The 26,282-nt window shown below is 39.7% G+C and overlaps 1 protein-coding gene and 1 long non-coding RNA gene across 6 annotated transcripts in view; one reads left to right on the top strand and one right to left on the bottom strand.

The window, feature by feature from the left end:
- The window catches only part of CRBN (cereblon), a 32,565-nt gene extending 6,390 nt beyond the window's left edge, over positions 1–26,175 (bottom strand). The window contains exons 1-6 of one of the 5 annotated variants that reach the window (XM_072785340.1): positions 26,019–26,152; positions 21,956–22,214; positions 21,107–21,219; positions 20,119–20,321; positions 19,113–19,262; positions 7,564–7,723 (exon numbers count right to left, since the gene is read on the bottom strand). In XM_072785340.1, coding sequence (XP_072641441.1) covers positions 7,564–7,723; positions 19,113–19,262; positions 20,119–20,321; positions 21,107–21,190 — 597 coding nt within the window. In that variant the 5' untranslated portion in view covers positions 21,191–21,219; positions 21,956–22,214; positions 26,019–26,152. Of the gene's footprint in view, positions 1–7,563; positions 7,724–19,112; positions 19,263–20,118; positions 20,322–21,106; positions 21,220–21,955; positions 22,215–24,576; positions 24,636–26,018 lie in introns of those variants that run through there. The other 4 variants (XM_072785341.1, XM_072785338.1, XM_072785339.1 and 1 more) reach the window with 4 other exon arrangements.
- Positions 835–5,884, top strand: LOC140609944 (uncharacterized). Its single transcript, XR_012011715.1, has 3 exons — positions 835–3,372; positions 4,127–4,193; positions 5,085–5,884. It is a non-coding gene; the product is annotated as an uncharacterized lncRNA (long non-coding RNA).
- Positions 26,176–26,282: the final 107 nt, after the last annotated feature.

Below are 26,282 nucleotides of genomic sequence, written 5' to 3'. Positions count from 1 at the left end.
AAATAAATGTATAAAAACTACCAAGAAAGTTTGGAAAGAGAAGTGTTCTCTATAGGACACAAAAATATGATTGAGAGAATATATTGCAGTAATGCTGTTCACAGCAACAAAATGGAAACAACCTAAATGTCAAGGAACAATAAATACATTGTTGTGTATGTATATAGGAGAGGATATGCTCCAACTGAGCAAACAAGGCATATCAAACCTATAAAGAATGTGATTACATCTTTCCCAATAAAGAAAAACCTACATCTATACAGACACTCATAATTTTGTAAACTGTTACTTGACATCGGACATGACACATGAAAAGTGGGTGGGAAAGGGGGAAAGGTGGCTCAAAATGGACTGTCCCAGTGTAGAACTCTTAAGTAAGCTATAAGATTTAACAAAATGAAAGGGAAATCCTATGCTTGCACATACAAGACCAAGTGGATAGGTATGAGATGGGGAAACATGAATACAAGACACATGTAGGAAAGATTTGGGGGACTTGGTTGACAGTTACAGTCTAACCAATGTCCTGCAGAGCTCACATCCTACTCTTCCTGCAATCTTAATGCTTGAAGACCTCCAGAATCTAAGATGGGACAATGATGTTCTCCATCTGTGACAGAAATGGGAACTTCGATTGTCAGGGGCCAGGGTGCTAAGAGGAGATCAAGAGTTTGCTTTAGGGATGTTTGGTTTGGAGCTGCCTCTCAAGGGGTCATGGTAATTATTTTTAAATATTTTAGGGAGCTACTACATGGATGAAGATCGATTTGTTTTTCAAGGCTCATGAATGGAAGCTCAAACCAATGAATGGATTCTTTGGTGAGAAGAATTTTTGGTTAGATATAATCCTTATATTTGAAGCTATCAAAAGATGAGTCTGGGACGGCCTCCACGTAAATGTTCGAAAAGTGATTTAAGCCAGAGGAGCCAGAACATAAGACACTTAAGTTACTCTCCAGTATTTACATTTAAGACAAAAACTTAAGTTTAAGGATTTTCATCACAGTTCAAATAAATGCTACAGAATAAACACACAGAATAAAAAAAAATGCTAAAGCAATCTATCAGGTAACCCTGACTACTCAGTAATAGCAATGGAGACCACTGTACCTATCTTACAAAAATTGTTTGGTAGCATTATCATCCTGTTCTAAAGATCAGGAAACAGGCACAGAAGGATGGTAAAACTTGCCTAAGGTCACAGTTCGCAAGTGGGAAGCTGCTAGGCTGTGCATGCAGAGTCTGACTCTAACCGTTATTTGAATATTCAAAAAAATATTTTGAGCAACCAGTATGTGTCAGGCATTACCTTTATGCATTTGGGGCATACCAGTGATTAAAACAAAGACTAAAATCATTGTCCTGTGGAGCATACACTCTAGTGCAGAGAAGCTTACTTCTAGTGGTATATACTTAGATTTACAAAATGACAAAAATACAAAGAAGCTTCAGTTTGGCTGACAAACACTACACACTCCCAATTCAGTTATTAATATACACTTAGAATGATGGGAGAATGATCATTTTTGTAATATAAAAGCATATAATTTTATTTGGCACGCAGGTCGAGATAAAGAGAAACTACACCAATTTATTCAAATATAAACATTCCTCCCCATAACATAAAGAGAACAGAATGTGACACACTAGTATACTAAGAGCAGTGCAGAGTGTCAGGATGGCCAGGATGGTTAACCGTGTGCCCTGCTGCCCACACATGCATTGTGAATGTGACTATGCTGAAACTCCAGTGTCTCAGTTCTGAAACTTTTTAAAGTGAGAAGGCCAATAACAAGTCTTTATCAGGATTATCTTGACAGATTCTAAAGTTCTATTTACAAATCATTAAGTATATTTATCCTTAATATTTGTAATGTGCTTTATACAGTCAATTATACAAACTGAAAAAATTGACTAGCTAGCTTTTACAGGGCAAATGCCCAAAATTAAGTGTTTCGATATCTCAAATTTAAAAGTCCAATTTACATTTTTGGCACAATAGCAGAGGCTCCTGTCTTCTATCTGGGTAATAGTGTATGTTGTTCTAGCATCTTATGGGCATTCTTCACATATATCAGTCCACAACTTACTTCATAAAAGGGCTCTACCTCCAAAAAATTTTTAATACTAGCCCAAAAGTTAAGTGCTTAAAAGTGACCAATGAATGATTCTCTAGTGAAGAAATATTCACTCTGGGAAGAGGATTTACTATTGAAAGCAGGCAGAAAGGTCCTTAAAATGAAATTTCTGTTACCTGAAGGGTAATCCATCACATTCTTCCATTTTTAAGCTTCATAACTATAGCTCCAGCTTTGCCTTCCAACAATGTGGAATGTAAAAAAAAAAAAAAATGTGAAACTCTACTTAAATGGCTCTTTGAAGTGCAATGAAATTGGAAGAGTAATGCAAAAGGCTAAACTTGAATAGTAAATCATCACCACTGATAAACATGGTAACCAAAGGTGGTCATTTATTGTATTAAATCCCATCACAATCAGCAATGTAAATAATAATAATTTAAGTAATTCAAAAGCTACTAGTTTTTGTTTCATTCCTTCATTTACCACATTACTACTTGCTTATAAAAAAGTGGAATGGAATGACACTCTGCACTCTCATGGCAGATACATATAACTACAAGGATAAAATGTATGCCTGGGAAATCACAATTCTGTCTGCGGAAGTCCCTGACTACACATGGCCTAAGCTTCAAGACTTTTTTCTCCTTTAATATAAAAATAGGCAACAAATGTTATTGTTTTAGTGCTCCTATTAATAATATTCCGGGACAAGACAAAAACAGATTTTGAAATTCCTATGGAAAGGTAAAACAAGAGTAGCCACAAAAACCTTGAAAAAAGAGAACACTAGTAAGGGGGTTACCGGTCATATTTTTAGTCACAAAAATTATAAATTGTCTACAGTCCTAACAGTATTGTGAAGGCACACAAATAGACTGACAACAAAGCAGAAGAAAAAATCATGAATTTGGTCTATAGGATATCTGGTTGTATCAGTGAAAGGAAATACGTGCATTGCAGAAAATGCTAACAGGACATTGGGGAGCCATCTGGGAAAAAAAGAGTTAAATTCATACTGGAATAAACCATATGTGGATAAAAACCTTCAAAGTTTTTATTTTGTTTCAACAATCAAAAATAAAATATTACATTTTTAATTTTTTTTTTAAATAAAGATTCCTCTGCACAGAGAAGTCCCTTCTGGCTATAATTCAGATAGAGAAGCATTAACAAAAAAGGGTACATTCAACTACTTAGGGGAAAATAAACCCTTTCCACAGGACGCCAAAGGTCAAAAGACAAATCACAAACCAGGAAGAATGTTTGGAACCTAATAATTACAGATAAAGGGGTAAGTTTCCTAATGTATGAAGAACTTCTAAAATTCTACAAAGGGCAAGTACTATGAACACATACTTCCTAATAAAGGAAATACAAATTGCTACTCAACACAAAATGTTACCCTTCATTCATATCCAAAGAAATTAAAATTAAACCTCCAAAAAGATTCTATACTTTACGTATCAGATCAGCAAAAATTAAGTTGGACACTACATTGTCTGTGAAGCTCATATCAGGGTATATACAGGAACAACCTCATGAGGGAGGCACTCTGAAAATATCTGTCCAAATTACAAACGCAGTTTTCCTCTAATCCAATAATCCCACTCATCAAAATTTATCATATACACTGAAGAAAGGTCTTTTGTATACTATCATCCACAAGGAGTTGGTTATATAAATTATAGTGCAGCCATACAAGAGAACACCGTGCTGCTTTATCAACAAGGAAGCAGTGCTCCAAAAGCCGATACAGAAGAATCTCCTATAAGAGAGAATAAGGTCCAGGATAGTATGTATCCTTTTACATAAGAAAACTGAATGAAATGGGAGCATTTGCATCTTCATAGAGAAACTGGCAGACTTAGAAACTCTGGCAGACTTACAAACTAGCACGTGAGCCCACACTGGAGAATCAGTGTTCAGTTCTTCCCTGCTCTGTAGGAGCGTGGCTTATAAATTTAGTGAGACTGTAAAGATAAAGATAAGCATCAATCACTTCCTTAATTTGTTTTCACATCTTTTTTTTTTTTTTTTTTTTTTAGATTTCATATTCAACTCTTTTCTGATGAACACAGTAGGGCTGTATAAAGGAATGAAGAGATACCCTGGGTAAGGAGGGAGTGCATTTAAAAATGTTTGTCATACTCCCAAATAGGTTAAAGAAAAGTTTCCTCACTGTGAGAACCCCACTACAGTAAACCCAGTGAGGAGTGAAAGACACGGTGATAGGAAAGGAAAGAAGTAAATACTAGTTTCAAAGATGGAATCACAAAGTAAGGAACATTTCCAGATGGAAGTGAGTTTTGGAAGAGTTTCCTTTTTTTTTTTTTTTTTATTTTTATTTATTTATGATAGTCACAGAGAGAGAGAGAGGCAGAGACATAGGCAGAGGGAGAAGCAGGCTCCATGCACCGGGAGCCCGACGTGGGATTTGATCCCGGGTCTCCAGGATCGCGCCCTGGGCCAAAGGCAGGCGCTAAACCGCTGCGCCACCCAGGGATCCCTGGAAGAGTTTCCTGATTATACTGGCCTAACTCCTTAGTGATTAGGGACATCTCTGATGCATCCCTGTCAAAATGGAAGATGACACAGGAATACTTGTGGAAGCCTCATTTTATGTCATTTGGAATATGCAGTTCTCAATGGGAAATGTGAAGAGAGAAGTGTGTGCAGTTTCAAGGTTAACTGAATACACCTCAGGAAGGCTACATGCCTGGATGCCTTAAGAATCATTTTTTTAAAAGATTTATTTATTTATTCATGATAGACATAGAGAGAGAGAGAGAGAGAGGCTCCACACTGGGAGCCCGACGTGGAACTCGATCCCGGGACTCCAGGATCGTGCCCTGGGCCAAAGGCAGGCGCTAAACCGCTGAGCCACCTGGGGATCCCCTTAAGAATCATTTATGCTGAAAAAGTGTGGGGTAACCTGATACACTTGGGTTGGCTTAGAATCATGGAAGCATCTCCCAATTCTGACTATCTAACTACCTCTCTCAGACCTAGAGACGAACAGATGCGCTGCTTCAGATCCTGGCGGGAAGTACGAGGCAGATGTGAATGAACTCTACAAATGGAGTGAACTGAGCCTTAGGTCCATCTAAAGACAAGCGGGTTATATAACCCAGTCCTATGGTAAGAGGCACAGAAAGCCAAACCACTGAAACAGTTCTAATGCACAGGGAGCCCCCACCAGGGACGGCCATCAACTGTCCCCTTTCCCTTCACTTTGTGCATGGCTCAGAGCCCTCTTTCTAAAGTAGAACAGAGTTTGTAGGTCATCTGCAGTCCAAAATAGATCAGCTAGCAGTTTTTCTTGGCCTAGTAATCTAAACCCAAATCTCAGGACCTAACAAACTTTACTCAAATTTTAAGCAAGGGAATGCATTTAACAATCTGAAAAATACATGGGATAAAAGGATTGTATTTCCTAAAACCTTTTATGCTTCTTCCTTAGCACCTTCTGTTTAGTCCTTGGTGACTGTGAATACGGAAGTAACTCAGTGCTACTGTTTTAGAGTTTAGAATTTACTTCTACGACTACGGGGAAGTAGGACAGCAGGGGAAAGGACCTGGTTCCAAGAAAACGTGCTTCCTTGGTCTTTGCATGTCTGGCTCTCCTTGCTTGTGGTAAGCCAGCAACAGCCCTGTTGCAAATGCCTAAGTCGGAATTTGCTGTGAACAAGCTAAGGTGCTTCAGCCACAGAACAGGAAGAACTCAATCGGTAATTCACACAAAAATTAGAGTGGAAAAAAAAAAAAAAGCAGTCTTATTTGTGTAACTCATCATGTCCAGGTTTGAGAGAGCAAGATCCCAAAGACAGGACCCACCACCAACACAGTATTTAAGGCAGGAACGAACTACAGTCACTCTCACCCTATGCTTACCACTTTATGAAGCAGAGTTAAATTAGGATTTTTTTTTTAAATTAGGATTTTTTAATGGTTGATTTTTAACAACCAATTTTAGTGCAGAAGAATGATATAAACCAAAATACTTAGTATCCCCTAAAAAAAACCTGCATAGTTGAAATACACAATGGTCTAAATACTGGGACGATAAACAGGTAGTATCTTGATGCAGTTTCCTTGCCCCATAACATCCTGGTACCAACTGGTGCTGAACGTATATACTATTAGGCATTATATGACTTAGTAACTCCAAAGCCACTCCCTTGGAGCCCACGTACCCCAGAGCTGACTCTGACATACTTATTTCAATACTGAGATTTAAAATGACCAAGACAACAAAATCTTCCACTGTTCTACCACTAAACTAAGATAAGGGTAAAAATATATTTAAAGTGTTTGTATCAGGGTTGAAAAAAGAAGGACTGCCTAGCTATACAAAAGTTGCCTGCAAACTTATGGCATTATCTGTAAAACCTTCAAAAATATTAGAGTCAAGGTTGCATGGGAATCCTTAAGCAATCTAACTTTATTAGATTCTTCTTAGAAACACTTGTTAAAACACACAAAAGCATGCCTCAAATTGTCCACCTGAGATACATATTAACAAAAGCAAGAAACCTATAGACACCTGGTTATGAGCCTACTGCCCCCCAAGCAACCATCCTCACAAAGTCCTCTCTGAAAACTGGATGAATTCTACCTCAAGAACATTAAAAGTGGTAGTACACTGATTAGTGTATAAGACCTGTATCAACTATCCATATTTATATCAAATTAGGATCCTATGCTAATTTACTCAAAATTAAAACCTGCACTACTTGACAAAGAATATGGCTGATTAATGGATGATTTTTCAGGTTAAAATAGACATCATCTCCATGTTTTAAGAAGATAAACCTCAAAGAGCCTATTTTTCCTAAATTTAAAAACTAGTAATCATTTACTTTAGGCAGAAATCATAAATATTAGCTATTTTATACTCAAAACTGATACATCTCAAAAATGAGTAGAAACAGGCTTCATCAATTTTTCTCTAATAGTGATCTCACCAGAAGGATATGTGTAAGAATTAATGTCCAAACAAGCAGTGCTTTAACAGCCATTTTTTGTGGTGTCAACCCATATTGTATAAAGAGCTAAAAAGCTTTTCTTTCAGAAGTCCAGAAGAACTGAGACACACTACTACTATGTGCTACTTGAAACTCTTCTTTAAGGTAATGTATTTATGATTCAAGAGCCAAACACCTGATCTGATTATAAGAAATTTATTAAGAGACTCCTCCAGAACTAAGATCACAAGCTATTAACTAATACACAACTGACAAGCGTAATAGCAAGAACACCTTAAGGACTGTGACATTTTACTATTTCTGCAAACTGTTTTACATAAGTAGCTGCCCATGAAATTTTCAGAAGCTCTAGCTTTGATCAAATGCAGCTAGAGTATTACCACAGAAGGTGTCTGGGGAATGAAGCACGAGTGTTGTTTATATGCCTTTCTTAAATACAGTAAAAAAAAGCAACCTGTCTTCATATTTTGAAGATGCATAAAAAATCAGTTTCTCACCTTCTGGTATTTCTGCCACCATTTACATGAATACTGGTCTTCCCATGAGACAGGTTTTGAAGGAAATATCTGGCATTTATTGAGGGATTCTAACTGAACTGCAGACATGGTTGAAGGCAACACACATTCAGGAAGAATTTGCACTTTAGCTTGCTGGATTCTAAAATAAAGAGAACCAAGCATGGTGTTCATTTTTAAAATACACTAACTCAAACTATTAAGTTTCTAAACATTTTGGGTAATTTTAAATACTAAGATTTTCAGTTTTCTTTTTTAAACATATTTATTAGATGCCGATTTAAGATGTAATAAGAATTTTCAGAAAATACCGTATTTTAGAAATCATACCAAAGTTAAAATCAAAGATAATCTAAAGCATAGGTTTTCAATCTCATGTGAAATGCAAAGGAAGATTTGTATATTTCAGATAAATATACAGTTTACTAATGAAACAAAATTTGAAAAATCAAAATACAACCATCTACTACTGCTTGATACTTCTAAATTCGTTTCTTAGACATTCTTACACACCTCACCCCTCCCAGTTTCCCATTTGCTTCCTGGCTCTTAACACTTGTCCCCTCTTCTAAGTCTAATCTAACTGAAGGAGTAAGTAGAGAAAGCAATAGCAAATCAAGAACTCATTTATGTGGATAGTTAAAATAAGACTATAAAATTTCACGCAGCCTGTATTTCTATGTGCATTTTTTCTTTCTCATTTAATTTGAAAACTCAAAGAATCAAAATATGCATATTACTTTTTTTAACCTAAAAATTAAACTCCCACGAGAGTGAACTCATCATTTTCAGACTGCTACTTGAGAATATCATAACTGCAAACATTTATCATGAACAAATGCCAACAGGAACATTGTACCTATGAGCTACTTTCTTTTGAAGCATATCTCCTAGAGTATATAGCTCTTACAATGTTGAATGTATTAGCACATTCAAATGTTGGAAGAAATCACTGTCACACAAAGTTCAGTATATTAAAGTCTCTGCTTTATTATTATGTTTAGAAAATCTCAAGTGGTTTTTCATATTAATTACTGCCTTAACCCACAAAAAGTTAGGAATGAAATTTTGATACTTCTACTAATTTATTAAATGAAAATGGCTAACTCGGTTAGACTCATTTCACTAACTTCATTTCTTCCTGCAAGCTCAAATTTATGTCTGCATGACTTCTGAAAATGTTAAAAAAAAAAACAAACATGTTCAAACTATATTCAAATATTCTTCTATTACTAAAGCTCAATAAAAACAAATAAAACCTCTATTTTCTTCACCTGTCACATGAACACAAATACTTAGAATCATATTTTTAAAACAAAAGTGTACACCATTCTACAGAAATGTTTAGAAATCTGATTCTTCTTCAAGGTCATCAGCAACTAAATTAAGAATGATGTTTAACTCAACTATTCTGTAAGATTTTATTGCATTACGATAAAAACATTAATGATACTGAAAAACTAGCTTATTGATCCTTTTAATAATCAGTCTGTGGTACCAGCTGTCTGAATTGCCTTGCAGGACTCAGCAACACTCTCTGCTCCTTTTCTTAGACATGCTCGGGGGTCTGCTATACACACAGGGCTAGTTCTTCTCCCACCAGATGGGTTTTGTTTTTAACAAAAGTACTTTGTTTCTTCCCAACGTGCTTATAGTAGTTGTTTTGTGATTAGAGTTACATAATTTATATAACTATTATAAAAACCAATGAAATGTAACTTATAAAATGGTTTTAATGATAAAGTTGAGCAATAAAAACTTTCAAATTAGGTTGAGACCATTCTAATAATTCAGATGATTACTGGTTTCAGTTATGACAGGTAAGAGAACTTGTCCTAGAATTCCAAATAGGGCATGAATCTCCTCTTCCTCTCTACATGACAAGGAATCCTCAGGAATTTTTTTTTCTTTTTTCTTTTATTGAAGTTTGCCAACATATAGTGTAACACCCAGTGCTCATCCCGTCAAGTGCCATCCTCAGTGCCTGTCACCCAGGATGTTACCCCATCCCCCCCATCCACCTCCCTTTCCACTACCCTTTGTTCATTTCCCAGAGTCAGGAAGCTCTCATGTTCTATCTCCCTCTAATTTTTCCCATTTTTCCTCCTTTCCCTTATAATCCCTTTCACTATATCTTATATTCCCCGTATGAGTGAAACCATAGGATGACTGTCCTCCAATTGACTTACTTCACTCAGCATAATACCCTCCTGTTCCAATCATGTCAAAGTAAATGGTGGGGATTCATCCCATTGTAGATATATACCACATCTTTATTCATTCATCTGTTGAAGGACATCGAGGCTTCTTCCACAGTTTGGCTACTATGGACATTGCTGCTATAAACATTGGGGTGCAAGTGTCCCGGCATTTCACTGTATCTCTATCTTTGGGGTAAATACCCTGTAGTACAGTTGCCAGGCCGTAGGGTAGCTCTATTTGTAACTCCTTGAGGAACCTCAACACAGTTTTCCAGAGTGGCTGTACCAGTTCACATTCCTACCAACAGCGCAAGAGGGTTCCCCCTTCTCCACATCCTCTCCAACATTTGTTTCCTGTCTTGTTAATTTTTGCCATTCTCACTGGTGTGAGGTGGTATCTCATTGTAGTTTTGATTTGTATTTCCCTGATGACAAGTGCGGAATGTGCTCGTTGGCCATGTGTGTGTGTGTCTTGATGAAATTTCTATTCATGTTTTTGCCCATTACATGATTGGATTGTTTCTTGGGTGTTGACTTTAATAAATTCTTTATAGATCTCAGATACTAGCCCTTTATCTGACATGTCATTTGCAATTATCTTCTCCCATTCTGTAGGTTATCTTTCAGTTTTGTTGACTGTTTCTTTTGCTGTGCAGAAGCTTTTTATCCTGATTAAGTCCCAGTAGTTCATTTTTGCTTTTGTTTCCCTTGCCTTCAAATGTATCTTGCAAGAAGTTACTGTGGCCAAGTTCAAAAAGGGTGTTGCCTGTGTTCTCCTCTAGGATTTTGATGGATTCTTGTCTCACATTTAGATCTTTCATCCATTTTGAGTTTATCTTTGTGTGTGATGTAAGAGAATGGTCTAGTTTCATTCTTCTGCATGTGGCTGTCCAGTTTTCCCAGAATGATTTATTTAAGAGACTGTCATTTTCCAGTGGATAGTCTTTCCTGCTTTGGCGAATATTAGTTGGCCATAGAGTTGAGGGCCCATTTCTGGATTCTCTATTCTGTTCCATTGATCTATGTGTCTGTTTTTGTGCCAGTACCACACTGTCTTGATGATCACAGCTTTGTAATACAGCTTGAAATCCGGCATTGTGATGCCCCCTGCTTTGGTTTTCTTTTTCAATATTCCCCTGGCTATTCAGGGTCTTTTCTGATTTCACACAAATTTTAAGATTATTTGTTCCAACACTGTGAAGAAAGTCCATGGTATTTTGATAGGGATTACACTGAACGTGTAAATTGCCCTGTAGCATAGACATTTTCACAATATTAATTCTTCCAATCCATGAGCATGGAATATTTTCCCATCTGTTTGTGTCTCCGTCAATGTCTTTCAGAAGTGTTCTGTAGTTTTTAGGGTATAGATCCTTTGCCTCTTTGGTTAGGTTTATTCCTAGGTATCTTATGCTTTTTTTTTTTTTTTTAAAGATTTATTTATTTATTTATGATAGACAGAGAGAGAGAGAGGCAGAGACACAGGCAGAGGGAGAAGCAGGCTCCAGGCCGGAAGCCCAACGCGGGACTCAATCCCGGGACTCCAGGATCGCGCCCTGGGCCAAAGGCAGGCGCCAAACCGCTGAGCCACCCAGGGATTCCCGGTATCTTATGCTTTTGAGTGCAACTGTAAATGAGATTGATTCCTTAATTTCTCTTTCTTCAGTCTGTTAGTGTATAGAAATGCCACTGATTTCTGGGCATTGATTTTGTATACTGCCACACTGCCAAATTGCTGTATAAGTTCTAGAAATCTTGGGGTGTAGTCTTTTGGGTTTTCTATGTACACTATCATGTCATCTGTGAAGAGGGAAGAGTTTGACTTCCTCGATGACAATTTGAATGCTTTTTATTTCTTTTTGTTGTCTGATTGCTGAGGCTAGGACTTCTAGGACTATGCTGAATGTGATGAGAGTGTTACATTCATAATCTTAGGGGAAAGGCTCTCAGCTTTTCCACATTAAGAATGATATTTGCTGTGGGCTTTTCATAGATGGCTCTTAAGACACTGAGGAATGTTCCCTCTATCCATCCCTTCACTCTAAAAGAGTTTTGATCAGGAACAGATGCTGTATTTTGTCAAATGCTTTCTCTGCATTTATCTTAAAAAAAAAAATTTATTTATTCATTCATTCATTCACTCATTTAGAGAGAGAGAGAGAGAGAGAGAGAGAGAGATGCACAGAGACATAGGCAGAGGGAGAAGCAGGCTCCATGCAGGAAGCCCAATGTGGGACTCGATCCTGGCACTCCAGGATCATGCCCAGAGCCAAAGGCAGACGCTTAACCGCTGAGCCACCCAAGTGTCTCTTTCTCTGCATCTATTGAAAGGATCATATGGTTCTTTTTTCTTGTTGATGTGATCTATCACATTTATTGTTTTACGAGTGTTGAACCACCCTTGCATCCCAGGGATAAATCCCACTTGGTCATGGTGAATAATCTTCTTAATGTACTGTTGGATCCTATTGGCTAGTATCTTATGAGAATTTTTGCATCCGTGTTCATCAGGGATACTGGTCTATAATTCTCTTTTTTGGTGGGGTCTTTGGTTTTGGAATCAAGGTGATGCTGGTCTCATAAAACGAGTTTGGAAGTATTCAGTTCCTTTCGATCTTTCAGAACAGCTTTAGTTGAATAGGTATTATTTCTTCTTTAAACGCTTGATAGAATTTCCCTGAGAAGCCATCTGGCCCTGGACTTTTGTGTCTTGGGAGGTTTTTGATGACTGCTTCAATTTCCTTGCTGGTTATTGGCTTGTTCAGGTTTCTATTTCTTCCTGTTCCAGTTTTGGTAATGTGTGGTTTTCCAGACATGCATCAGTTTCTTCTAGGTTGCCTAATATGTGGGCAAATAGCTGCTCACACTGTTTTTAAAATCATTTGTATTTCTTTGGTATTGGTTGTGATCTCTTTCAGTCATGATTTTATTGAGTCTTTTTTGTTTTTAATAAAGCTGGCTAGGGGTTTATCTATCTTATTAATTCTTTCAAAGAACCAATTCCTGGTTTTGTTGATCTGTTCTACAGTTTTTTTTTTTTTTTAAGGTTTTATTTATTTACTCATGAGAGACACAGAGAGAGAGAGAGGCAGAGGGAGAAGCAGGCTCCATGCAGGGAGCCTGATGTGGGACTTGATCCCGGGACTCCAGGATCACCCCCTGGGCAGAAGGCAAGTGCTAAACCACTGAGCCACCCAGGCGTCCTGTGTTCTACAGTTCTTCTGGTCTCTATTTCATTGAGTTCTGCTCAAATCTTTATTATCTCCCTTCTACCCGGTGTAGGTTTTACTTGCTGTTCTTTCTCCAATTCCTTTAGGTGCAAGGTTAGCGTGTGTATTTGAGTTTTTTCCAATTTTTTGAGGGAGGCTTGTATTGTGATGTATTTCCCCTCTTAGAATCGCTTTTGCTGTATTCCAAAGATTTTGAACAGTTGTATCTTCATTTTCATTAGTTTCCATGAATCTTTTTAATTCTTCTTTAATTTCCTGGTTGACCCATTCATCTTTTAGTAGGATGCTCTTTAACCTCCATGTCTTTGAGTTTCTTCCAAATTTCTTCTTCTGGTTGAGTTCTAGCATTGTAATCTGAAAATATGCAGGGGACAATCCCAATCCTTTGGTATCAATTGAGACCTGATTTGTGACCCAGTATGTGATCTATTCTGGAGGAAGTTCCATGTGCACTTGAGAAGAATGTGTATTCAGTTGCGTTCAGATGGCAAGTTCTGTAAATATCTGTGAAATCTATTTGGTCCGGTGTATCCTTTAAGGCCCTTTTTTCTTTGGTGATGGTCTGCTTAGAATAGCTGTCATTTGCAGAAAGTGCCGTGTTGAAGTCTCCTACTATTAGTTGTATTATTATCTAAGTATCTCTTTACTTTGGTTATTAATTGTTGATATACTTGGCAGCTCCCACATTAGGAACATAAATATTCATGATTGTTAGGTCTTGTCGAATAGACCCTTTAAGTATGATATAGTGTTCCTCTTCATCTCTTACTATATAGTCTTTGGTATAAACTTTATTTGGTATGATGATTGCTATCCCAGCTTTCTTTTGAGGACCATTTGAATGGTAAATGATTTTCCACCTTTCATTTTCAGGCTGGAGGTGTCCTTAGGTCTAAAATGAGTCTCTTATAGACTGCAAATAGATGGGTCTTGCTTTTTTACCCAGTCTGAAACCCTGCATCTTTTGATAGGATCATTTAAGCCCATTCATGTTCAGAGTAAGTATTGAAAGATATGAATTCAGTGTCATCGTTATGTTTTCAGTCCCCATTCTGTGGATTATTTCTTTGGGCTTCCTCTTTCTTTTACAGAGTCCCCCTTAATATTTCTTGCAGAGCTGGTTTGGTGGTCACGTATTCTTTCAGTTACTGCTTATCTTGGAAGCTCTTTATCTCTCCTTCTATTCTGAATGACAGCCTTGCTGGATAAAGTATTCTTGGCTGCATGTTCTCATTTAGGACCCTGAATATATCCTGCCAGCCCTTTCTGGCCTGCCAGGTCTCTGTGGAGAGGTCTGCTGCTAATCTGATATCTCTCTCCATATAAGTTAACACTCTCTTGTCTCTTGCTGCTTTAAGGATTTTCTCTTTATCTTTGGAATTTGTAAGTTTCACTATTAAATGTGGAGGTTTTGAATGGTTTTTATTGATATTTTTTGGGGGAATCTCTCTATGTCCTGGATCTGAATGCCCGTTTCCTTCCCCAGATTAGGGAAGTTCCCAGCTATGATCTGTTCAAACATACTTTGTGGCCCTCTCTCTTGGCATCTTCTGGACCCCCAATTATATGTAGATTCTTCCTTCTCAGGCTATCATTTATTTCCCTTAGCCTTTACTCATGGGCTGTTTTTTTTCTTTTTTTCCTTAGCTTCCTTACCATCAACCTGTCTTCTATGTCACTCACCCTTTCTTCCACCTCATTAACCCCAGCAGTTAGGATATCCAGTTTGGATTGCATCTCATTTAATATTCTAATTTCGGCCTGATTAGATCTCAATTCTGCAGTAACAAAGTCACTAGAGTCCTTTATGCTTTTTTCCAGAGCCACCTGTAGCTTTGTAATTGTGCTTCTGAAGTGGATTTCTGACATCAAATTGAAATCCATATTCTGTAACTCTGTGGCAGAGAGTACCGTTTGATTCTTCCTTTTGTGATAAATTATTCCTTCTAGTCATTTTGTTCAGTGCAGAGTAGCTGTATGAGTGGGCTGAGTCAAAAATATCAACCATGACCTAAGTAAATCCCACCCCACATGATTCTGACGAGGTCAGAGACCAGAAAATGAAAAAGATCAGAACAGAATAAAAGGACCACTAACGAGAAAAACAAATTTTAAAACAATGTAGTAATAAAAAGGCCAAAAACCCCAAAGAAGAAGAAAAAAGAAAAAAGAAAAATGAAAGAAAAAGTAAAAAGGAAAAAGATAAAAGATAAAAAGGGGAGGGGACTGTGGTGGTGAAGAAGTGGTAGTGGAGAAAGAATGCAGTCTACCTGAGGGATCCTAGAGGGTGATCCTCTTGGTTCTGAGTGTATTTTGTTCTGTATGTTAGAAGATGCTCAATTCCCAACTTATATAAACCAGCTATACTTATAGAAAGCCCCAACACTGACCACCAAAACATAAATAAGACAGAAGTGGGGGGCAGAAAGGGAATGAAGACAGAATATAATCTAACAGAATGAACCAGCATGGTATTCCACTTGGTTCTGAGTGTATTCTGGTCATGTTTTTGGAGGTATTAACTTCCGCCATTGTAAAACAAAACATGGCAGAGAAAGCAAAAAACACAAAACAAAAACCCGTATCTTGTATATCTCCCATAATTAAATTGAATATGCTGAAGGGAATCCAGAAGTGAAAAATATATCTAGGACATGTAATTGTAGAAATATGAAAGTCAAAAGGAAAAAGCTTAAAACTGAAGAGCTGGTAAAATATTGTAGTTAAGGTGGGAAAAGAGAAAAAATATTGGAGATTTTTAGTCTGAGATAAAAAAAAAAAGTGTAATGGAATAAAGAAAAAAAAAGCGGGGGGGGGGGAGGACCCTCTAGTTCTATATACTATATTCCCTCTATTTTCTCTGGGGCCTGGAGCTTTCCAGCGCTGCTTGGTCAAGAAGTTGCTCTTCCCTTGTTCTTCCAGCTGGTCTTCTGGGGGAGGGATCTGCTGTGGTGATTCTCAGGTGTCTGTGCCTGGGTGGAGATGTCCCTCCCCTGGCTTGGTGCCGGGCTCAGTGTGAGCTGTTTATCCTGTGTTTCCTTTGTTGGAATCCACCTCTCCAAGGCACAAGGTGAAACAAGGATGAAAAACAACAATGGTGGTGGCCAGATCTTCAGCTCTAGAGTCAGCTCCCCACCTGTAACTAACGCTGTCTCCCTGTCCACACTGGCTTAGATGCTCCTGGGGGCTGGTGCCTGTGTGCTGATCTGCATAGCTTGCGGGGTGCCCAGCGGCAGAAGAGTTCTCACTGTCCTGTGCCCTCCCCGGTCCCGCCTGTCCCAGGGGGAACGCAGGATCGCTGGCTTTGTCCACTTGGGTGCCTTGTTTTGCTGGAACTGTGCTCCTGGGGGCCACCGCTCCTGAAGGGAAAGGGGCACAGCCACCTCCATCCAGAGCCGGCCTGTCTAACCGACTGGCCTCTTCCAAATGCCCCGAGGGCTACGGTGCTCCACCCTTTACCGATATATATACCGGCCTGCAGTTTGTGGTGTTTTCCCCCGGGTGCCCCTCGTCTTATAGTGACACCAGGAATCTTGAGGCTTCACTGGCCCTCCTGCAATTCTGCCCGATTTCCCTGCAAGCACTTTTCCATCAGGAAAAATCCAGCGCAGATTTTTAAAGTTCCCGCTTTTCCAGGGCTGGGCTTTCCTGTCCGGGAGGCTTTCATCGTCCACTTTAGCCCTGCTAGTCACAGATCCCCTCCCCTACTTTATTCTTTTTTTATTTTTTTCTGCCTTCCTACCTTGTTAGAAGTGAAAACTTTTCTCCCTGTAGCATTCCAGCTCTTTAAATCTCAGGTCCAATTCATAGGTGTTCAGGATGTTTTGAAAGTTATCTAGGTAAGTTGGTGGGACCAGGTGAGTTGAGGACACCACTCTTCCGCCATCCTGCCCCGCCTCTGGAATGCTTGTTTCCCCTCAGGAACTTCTGAAGGGTTCTATAGTGATTCAGTGACACAATTCTACTTTTTAATTAACTTTTCAAAAATACAAAACAAACAAACAAAAAAACCCTTCATGTGTTCAGAAAATGCCAAAGAAATCAATACTCTTAACTTAGAAAAGGATAGATGGCAGTGCTATGATTTTTATATGAAGGGTCATTATGTAAAAGACAGATGACTATTTATCTAACACTATTTGCCTGGAGAACAGGAAACTGGCTGGAGTTTCAAGGTGCTTGAAGGAGTTCTAGTAGAGTGGAAGAAGCACTAGTTTGGAAGTCAGGGGACCTAAAACCAACCAACTGTTGCTTCCTAGCTGCATCACTTTAGACAAATCATTTTATCTCTCTAGTATTTAGTTGAGGAAAAAGAGGAAATTGCACTAGATTATCTCCATTTCACCATTTCTACTGAAAGGAGTTAGAGGCCAGAGGGGCAGGAGAACTAGAGGAATCTCACTCCATGGAAGCGTTTTATATTAAGAAAGACTCACCTGTTAGCATAGGGTCTATGGGATAATAGAAAGAATGTGCCCTTGCCAAGTCTTGTCTAACCCTATCCGTTTCATGTTTATCTTTAACTAGTCAAACAGATAGTCTTTGACCTGTTTTCAGAGTTAATGGTCTACTGCCATCTTGTGTTCAAAATAGTTTTTTCACAATCAAAAGTCAAGAAAGCCTCAGAAACTTATTTTTTTCCCCAAGTCAATTTTCTTTTATGGTTCCCATAATATAGTACTCACAAATAATCAAAATGTTATTAGCAGGGGGATAGGAAGTACTTTAAGTATGGAACTGTTAGTAAAATCTGCAGTAACTAAACAGCTTGCTAATTATCACAGTACAGAGCCCTCAGGACACTGTTTCATTCATTCATGTAGCATTTATGATCCTAAGTACAGAATATATAGAAATGTTAGTCATTGTCCTCAGGCAGCTCATCTATTGAGGGAGACAGATATACAATCCTGTAATGACAGTACAGTGTGCTAATACCACAGGAGTCTGCACCATGAATGTTCTGGGGGGAGGGGGTGCCATTGAGGACTCTGGGACATCATCCCTCATTTTTCTATGCTTTCTCTAGCGCCAAAGGGTTGCCTCACTCATCCATTAGACTTCCATAATTCAGTCATATTTGTGAATGTCCACCATGTGAATAAAACAAGACAAAACCTCTGAAGTTCCAAGTGTTCAGCAGATATTATCTTTTCAACACAGAGGTCAGATAAAATTTTCAGCTCTGGCTATAAAAGACAAATTCACTAAGACTAGGTGAATCCAGGAATCTGTACCTTTGTAACATAAGAAAGACTTTGAGTCTTATGTGCCAGAGTTGAGAACCATTCCCTTAAGACGTAGCATGCAATCATCAAGACAAATGTTTATTTTGTTTAGCTTTGTTTTTAAAAGGGTAAAGTAAGGTAAACTGAATTTTCTTTCTTTTTTTTTTTTTTTGGGATGAGGTTAGTAGTACCTAAAAAGCTTGAGCCAAGAAAGCCATGTCAAAATAACTGTTAAAACAATATACTCAGAGAACTTCCAAACTTTAGAAGGTATAGAGACAACAAGCATTCAGTGATCACTTATTATAGAGTTTATACATTTGTGGGTGATGTAAAATTCACACCAGAGATGGGTCCTAACTGCAAATGGTTTCTACAGCTTAGGTGGAACAGCTGGCAGGTGTAAGCAGTGTGGTTTTCAAGTATCACAGGAATGCTGCAAACATGACAGCTGTCCCGGTGCACACACAGAGAGCTCAGAGAGCTCAGGAGCTTGTGGCCTCTCCACCCTTTTTCACTTTGAAGAGAGGCTTTCAATCCCAAAGAAGCCTGTCCCCAAAGACACTGCACTTTGGGTTTATATTACTATTCTCAAAACTAGAGGGACATGAGAATCATCCAGAATTCATGGAAAAAGATGCTGCAGCCTCATCCAAGATTAAAGCACTCTCTAGGAATGGGAGATGAGGATGAAACTTAAGCTTCTATAGTTTTAAAAACCATCGACATGGTTCTGATGCATAACTAAGTTGGAAACCACTAGGTTATATCTTCCAGGGGAAAGAGAACAACTAATTAAAAGTTACAAAATGTAAGAAAACCACCTCATTTAATGATGTACACACAGCTTTAAGATCTATGGTATTTCTTACCCATCTGACTGTGTTCTTAGTTCAAGGACTTTGAACCTTTGTCTTCCAATTGCTTTCACTTTCACTATTTCAATTCCGAAATCTTGTTCTTCTCGATAGGCATATATCTCTGCAGTTGTTCCAAACTGTGCTTCCCTCTCCTGTAGATTACTTCCAAGATAAATTTTAAAAGGAAATAATTTTGAACATTTAATTTTTAAATATGCAAAGTGGCAAAAGCAACACATGATAAAAAAAAATACAGCAGTTAGCCCTTATTGCAAAGCTATTATTTTATTTTGAGATTGCACAGGGAAATGCAGATATAGAAGGCTTCAGAATTACAATTAGAACAAAAAAAGAAACAAAAAAAGAATTACAACTAGAGCACTTCAGCAAAATAATAGATCCCTAGTCACTGAAAATGATCTACAACTGACAGGGATTTTAAACCCTCGTTTCCCAAACCAGACATTCTTTTACTTCAATAGACCATCATATCTACTGCTTAATATTAGCAGCATTATACTGGGGTGGGAAATCCCCATGTACATTTCCGGCCTCTACCAATGATTTCCTCCAGCTGCCACAGGATATCTGAAATACCAGTTTGACACTGGGCTATAGGGGGACAACTTATGAATTTTGAGAGAGAGAAAAGAACAAACTACCTCTTTGTAAAAGTAATCCTTTACGTTAAAATGTAGAAGCCCTCTTTCTCTTCAAATAATGACAATGTTTGAAAAGAAGGTTCCAGAAATTTTTATTAGACATTAATGGTTTAAAAATTTCAAAAAGCAGAAAGTTTAATTGTGTGTGACAGTAAGTGTCTGATCTGGATGGTAATGAGAACAATATAAATACTCCAACTTGCACTTTCAATCTCTTCATCAACATTTCTTACCTTACATCTTTATCCAGTCTCCTGTGCATGCAAAGTAATAGTCGGGTTTGGCTTTAACACTGACCTCTGCTGTGACTCTACGTGAGAGAGAATATGTTAAGCAAATTCACTCTAATAATTTACCTGTATGCAAGAACTGCAAAGGTTCTGTCTTTCTGAATTAAATTCCGCACCATACTGACTTCTTGAGGACGAAAGAGCTGAAGAGGTAAGGTCTGCCCAGGAATCAGGATCATCATCACCTGTGGCAGGACTGGAATAACCTGACAGCTGTCATCGTCATGCAAAGTCCTGCCATGAAATTCTTCCATATCAGCGCCCAGATACTATACAAGAACACATAGATACACTGTCATTTTAGATATGTAATAGAAATACAAGCTCAAAAGACATAAGAGCAAATCAGAGTATAAAAGAAATATGAAGATCGTACAAATATTTATCTAATAAGTTGGTGTCTCAGTCTCCCACATGAAAATCTAATTGATTCTTTTATTTTTCTTTAAGATTTTATTTATTTATTCAATGAGAGACACAGAGACACAGAGGGAGAAGCAGGTTCCCAAGAGGGAGCCCAATACAGAACTTGATCCCCAGATCTGGGATCATGCCCTGAGCCAAAGGCAGATGCTCAAACTGCTGAGCCACCCAGGCGTCCCTCTAATTCTGATTCTTATAGTAGAAGTTCTATTATCTCGTGAAAAATGCCTCACAAATAAATTCAGGAGCACTTTTTAGTTCAAAATCTTTCCTCTAAGAAACATTTCTAGGTCTAAATATCACAAATGACAACTATAAAACGTTAGCATGTTAACCAACACCCTGGTAGCAAGTAGTACAGAGAGTAAGAAGTACTTTAGTAGCTCCATTACTAGTGGAAACATATGGAGGGTGACAATTCTTCAAAAAATTATTCCAGGAAATAGTATCAAAATGCTTGAAAAGTAGAGTCAAGTATGTGTATCTACTGGCAAAGAGCCCACATCCTCATCCACAATTTTCTACTGTGAGGTAATATCCAATAAGGCTACCCTCATTCACTTGGTAGGAACCTCCATCTACCGTTACAGGGATGTACCTACGGTATAAGATCTGTAACTACATTACGTACTGTATGTGATGTTGGCAGACTGGTGTCAAAATTTATGACATTTGGTTTTTTGGCTTCTTTGCTATCCTGGTCTTCAACTTCCATTTCAATTTCATCTTCTTCCTCACTCTCTGCTATAAAAGTAGAAGATTATGAGAAAACAAAATGGATGCAAGAAAATGTCAAAGCGCTGTTCCCCTTCAAATACGTAATTCTTTCATGAGGATTCTGAGCCCGTGAGAAGAGGGTTTCTTCTAACACCACTCACATGTGGTAATCTCTATATCCTGTGAAGAGGTAGCCAGAGGGCTGGGGCCTATGCAGGGGTCTGCCACTAACTACTATTTTTTTTTTTTTTTTTTTTGCAGATTAGTTTAAGATTTACATAAAGAATGCAAAGATATACTGAAATCTCCTTTTTTTAGAGATCTTCTCTCCATTTGCCCCCATAGCTAACATTTCTACCAGTATGGTACATCTGTCTAAGCACTCCGTGGTAGCACATTACTATTAGCTAAACTCCACATTTTATTTGGATTTCCTTATTTTTACCTACCATCCATTTTCTGTTTCAAGATCCCATACAAACTAGCACATGACATTTAGTCATCATGTCTCCTTAGTCTCCTCAGGGCTGGTATCTCAAACTTTCCTCGTTTTTGATGGCCTTGACAGTTGTGAGGAGAAAGGCAGGCATTTTATAGAATGTCCCTTAATTAGAATTTGTTTGATGTATTTCTCATGCCTACATTGAGGTTATGTACTTTGGGGATAACACCACAAGAGACTAAGGGCTGTGTTCATCACATCCTATCTAGGGTGCATACTATCAAATATGACTGATTACTGATGTTGATCATAATCACCCACCTGAGATTTCTTTGTCAGGTTTCTCTACTGTAAAGTTACTCTTTCCTCCTTTCTACATTGTACTCTCTGGAAGCCAATTATGCAGCACAACTGATACTTAAGAAGTTGGGGATTATGCTCCCTTCTACTTGAAGAGGAAGTATCTACATAAATTATTTAAATTCTTTAGTGTGAGAAACTTGTTTCTTCTCCCTTGCCAGTAACTAATTTAGAGACCTTCCACAGCTCATTTCACCTGATTATGCCTTAGTTTCCGTATCTGAAAAATGACAGGCAGGAACAAGACAATCACTAAGTTTCTTTAAAACTCTTTAAAGTTTTTATAAAAGACGGGAAAGAAGGAAGGAAGACCCTTTAATTAAAATAGAAAAAGATAACATTATTACCCAGCAAAAACATTTTCATAGCAGGGACAGCACATCCTTGGCTGTCACTATACTATTAAAAAGTGAAATGTTTGTAATCATTTTCATTCCAATTTTGCTTTGGAATTTTAAATGTAAAAATAAAGTTCACATGAAACATAAAATAGATTTTAAAGGAAATGTCTTAGAAAACTTTCCCCAAACAAAATTTTTAGATTATGAAAACTAAGCTGATCTACTTTAAAAAGTTGATGTCACTAATAATAGAAAGTTAGAAATAGCACCAAATAGGTGCTATTCTACTAAATGGGAGTTTGTCCTGTTAACGACAGCAGTGGGTAAAATTCCTACTCTGGATCAGCAGTTCTCACCTAGGGATGATCTTGCCCCTAAAGGGATATTTGGAAATGTCTGGAAATATATTTGGTTGTCACAACCAGGAGAGCCCTACTGGCATCTAGTGGGCAGAGGCCAGAGATGCTGCTAAACATCCTACAAGGATGCATCCTGCAGGACAGTTCTCCACAACAAAGAATTTTCCAGTCCCCAAAATCAAAAGTGCTGAGGTTAAGAAATCCTGGCCTAGACAAACTGAATCTCATTTCTGACCTCATATTTCATGTATTTTTAAATGCCCCAAATACACTTCTAAACAGATAAAACGTCATTACAAAATTGTCATTTTCTTTTGTGTATATCATTATCTAAGTCCAATTACCTCCAACTTGGTTCCTGACTAGAAAAAACAAATGCTTTTTTCTTTCTTTAAAGATTTTACTTATTTATCAGAGAGAGAGAGAGAGAGAGAGAGAGAGAAAGCAAAGAGAGAGTGAGAGAGCCCACAAGCAGGGGGAACAGTGGCAGGGAGCCCAACTTGGGACCCATCCCAGGACCGTGGGATCATGACCCAAGCTGAAGGCAGACATTAACCATCTGAGCCACCCAGGCATCCCAACAAATGTTTTTCAATACAGTAACTGCCTAGGACTTTCTTTTAATTCTCTGGAATTCCTGGATATAAGGATAGGTCAAGGAGAGTAACATAATTATTTCAAGTTACATTTAAATGGTCAGTGGTCTACCGCTTCATAAATATTTTTGCTAAGAACACAGGTGTTTAACCAAAAGATAACAACAACAAAAATCTCAATTTCCTTATATACAGTAGTCCTTCTCATAAATATGGCCAAAACCGACTTCCCCCTACTCAGTTGTTTATTTATTAATGTTTCCTTTTGGCCAAGACAGATTCTGGGCATCTTAAATATTAAACTACTTCCTCAGCACTTAAAGAGTACTGCTCTTTAAAACAATTCATACCACATGGCTTTATGGATGATCCTATGTTTCTTTACAAATAAAACTCACATGATTTAGAAAAGAAGATGCGGTATATGTATACAATGGAATATTACTCAGCCATTAGAAACGACAAATACCCACCATTTGCTTCGATGTGGTTGGAACTGGAGGGTATTATGCTGAGTGAAGCAAGTCAATTGGAGAACAAACATTATATGGTCTCATTCATTTGGGGAATATAAAAAATAGTGAAAGGGAATAAAGGGAAAAGGAAAAAAAATGAGTGGGAAATACCAGAAAGGGAGACAGAACAGGAGAGACTCGTAACTCTGGGAAACGAACTAGGTGTGGTGGAAGGGGAGGTGGGCGGGGGGTGGGGGTGACTGGGTGGTGGGCACTGAGGGGGGGCACTTGATGGGATGAGCACTGGGTGTTATTCTATGTGTTGGCAAATTGAACACCAAAAAAAATAAATAAATAAGAAAAGAAAAGCTTTATTATTATATCCACACCTCTCTGGGCCTTCTCACTCCTGATTCTTATTTATTTATTTATTTATTTAGGGGAGAGAAAGCGCGCGCGTGCGAGCGAGCATGCTAGCATGGCAGGGGAAGAGGGAGAGAATTTTCAAGCTGACTTCTCGCTGAGTGGGCAGCTGATGTGGGGCTTGATCCCAGGACCCTGATATCATCACCCGAGCTGAAATCAAGAGTCAGCTGCTTAACCAACTGAGCCACCCAGGCACTCCCTCACTCCTGATTCTTTTCAACAAAACACACACTGTTCAGAACTACCAGGGTGAAGTCTGATGACTCATCTCATGCAGGAGCACCACATGAATGCCAACAGAACATCAGTAACCTCCCCGAAACACTGGATTTGGCACGTTCAGAGTGGAGCTGATGTCTCTGAAATAAACAGCTCAGCTCTTCAGTCAAAGGCTGACACACTTACCTTTATGTCAGTTCAGCTAGGTTGGCCTCAGGAACAACCACCGACTCTGACTCTGGGTTTATTTCTACATAAAAGTTCCCTTCTGTATGGTGGGCATGCATTCAGTCTTCTCCTCTTTGGTGCCCCACAACTCCCAGGGGACAAACTCATCCTCCAAGAAAAGCTTCCCTTGGGCAACTCCCTGTAACCCACAGCTGTTTCTGGGCAACCCATGGGAAAGAGCCCCAACCCACTGGCAAGAGATGCAAGCTCCCCAACAACAGACTTGGCCCACCTCCTAGGCCTCCTCTTCCACAGCCCCGCCCTAAGTATATGCTTTTGGATGTCTCCAGAACCATTTCACAATGCTTTACCTCAATCCCTCTTCAGGACAATAGCATTAACTTATCCGGTCCTAAATCAACTATCTTTGGCCTCATATGGATTATACACTTCCTCAAGTACCAGGCGGTGTCATCATACCTCTTTTCATGCCCGTTAACACCTAAACGGCACGCAGTGAAGGAACCCAGCTAAAGGCCCCAGTCTGTCCGATAACCTTGAAAAGCTTCACTTCTACAGCCTCCCGTGACAAATCCATACGGATTATTTCATGCATTTAGTTTTTTTTTTTTTTTTCTTTCTGCCCCGGATTCTAATATAAAACCATGCTCTAAATTTTTGAGGAACAAAGGTAAAAAACAACAACAACAACCACCACCACCACCACCAAACCACTGGATTTAACATCACACTCCCAGGTCTCTCTCATCACGCATATCCTACTACTTGCTTGAGCTACGTGCTCGGGAACAACCTACACCAACACTGTCTGGCAGTGAAGCGGTGAGGCGGCCCTGGCGATACGGACAGAAGGGTCCTGCGGGCAGACCTGCAGTCCCGGCTCTGCGACTGTGTCACCTTGGGCAAGTCACTGCACTCATCTGCTAACTTAGGTCTCTCCTACCAAATCGGGATCCGAAAAGTTATGTGGGGAGGATGGAACGGAGAGACGCGTGCCAGGCGCTCACTGCCGGGCCCCTGACGTGGGGCGCGCTTGGTCCCTGCCCGCGGTCCCCCTTACCCGGGCGGAAGACGTCCCGGAAAAGTAACGGCTGCTAACCTCGCCGCATCCTCCATCTGCCCTCCTTCCTTCCCCCTCAGTTCTAGGCCGTTTCCCTGGAGCCAAGTTCTGGACACACGGCGGACGGAGAGGGAAGGTCCCTGGCCTTGGGAGCAGACCCCTCCGCGACCCCCAAACCCTCGCTCCTAGCCTGGGGCGGCCCGGCCGGCGACGGGTGAGCGGGACCCGGTCGTGGCCGGAGGCCTGCGATGCGGCCGCCTCCCGGGGCGCCCCAGCGGGCCTCGGCGCCCCCCGCCCCGCTCCCCAGCCCTGCCGCGCCGCTCGGCGCTCGAGCCTCGCCCCGTCCCGCCGCCGCCGGGGACCGGCCCCGGGAGGTTACCAGGGAGGAGCGGCAGGTGGTTGCCCATGTTGTGCGCAGCGTCCTGCGGGTCTCTCTCGCCGTCCATGTCTGTTTACCCGCAGAGCAGGCTGGGACAGGGCGGCGCCCGGGCAGCTCGGGGAGAGTCCACCCCTCGCCGCCGCCCCGCGCACCGGGGCCACAGCGCCCCCTGGCGGCTCCCGCGCTCACCGTCCCCGCCCCTCGGGGCCTCCTGCAGAGCCCGCGCCTGGTTCCCGCCCTGCAGGACCGCTCCGCGGCGTCCTC

Source organism: Canis lupus, chromosome 19 (assembly GCF_048164855.1).
Source record: "Canis lupus baileyi chromosome 19, mCanLup2.hap1, whole genome shotgun sequence".
Lineage (NCBI taxonomy): Eukaryota > Metazoa > Chordata > Mammalia > Carnivora > Canidae > Canis > Canis lupus.
Note: the sequence above shows the minus strand (reverse complement) of the source record. Positions and strands in the feature narration are given on the sequence as shown.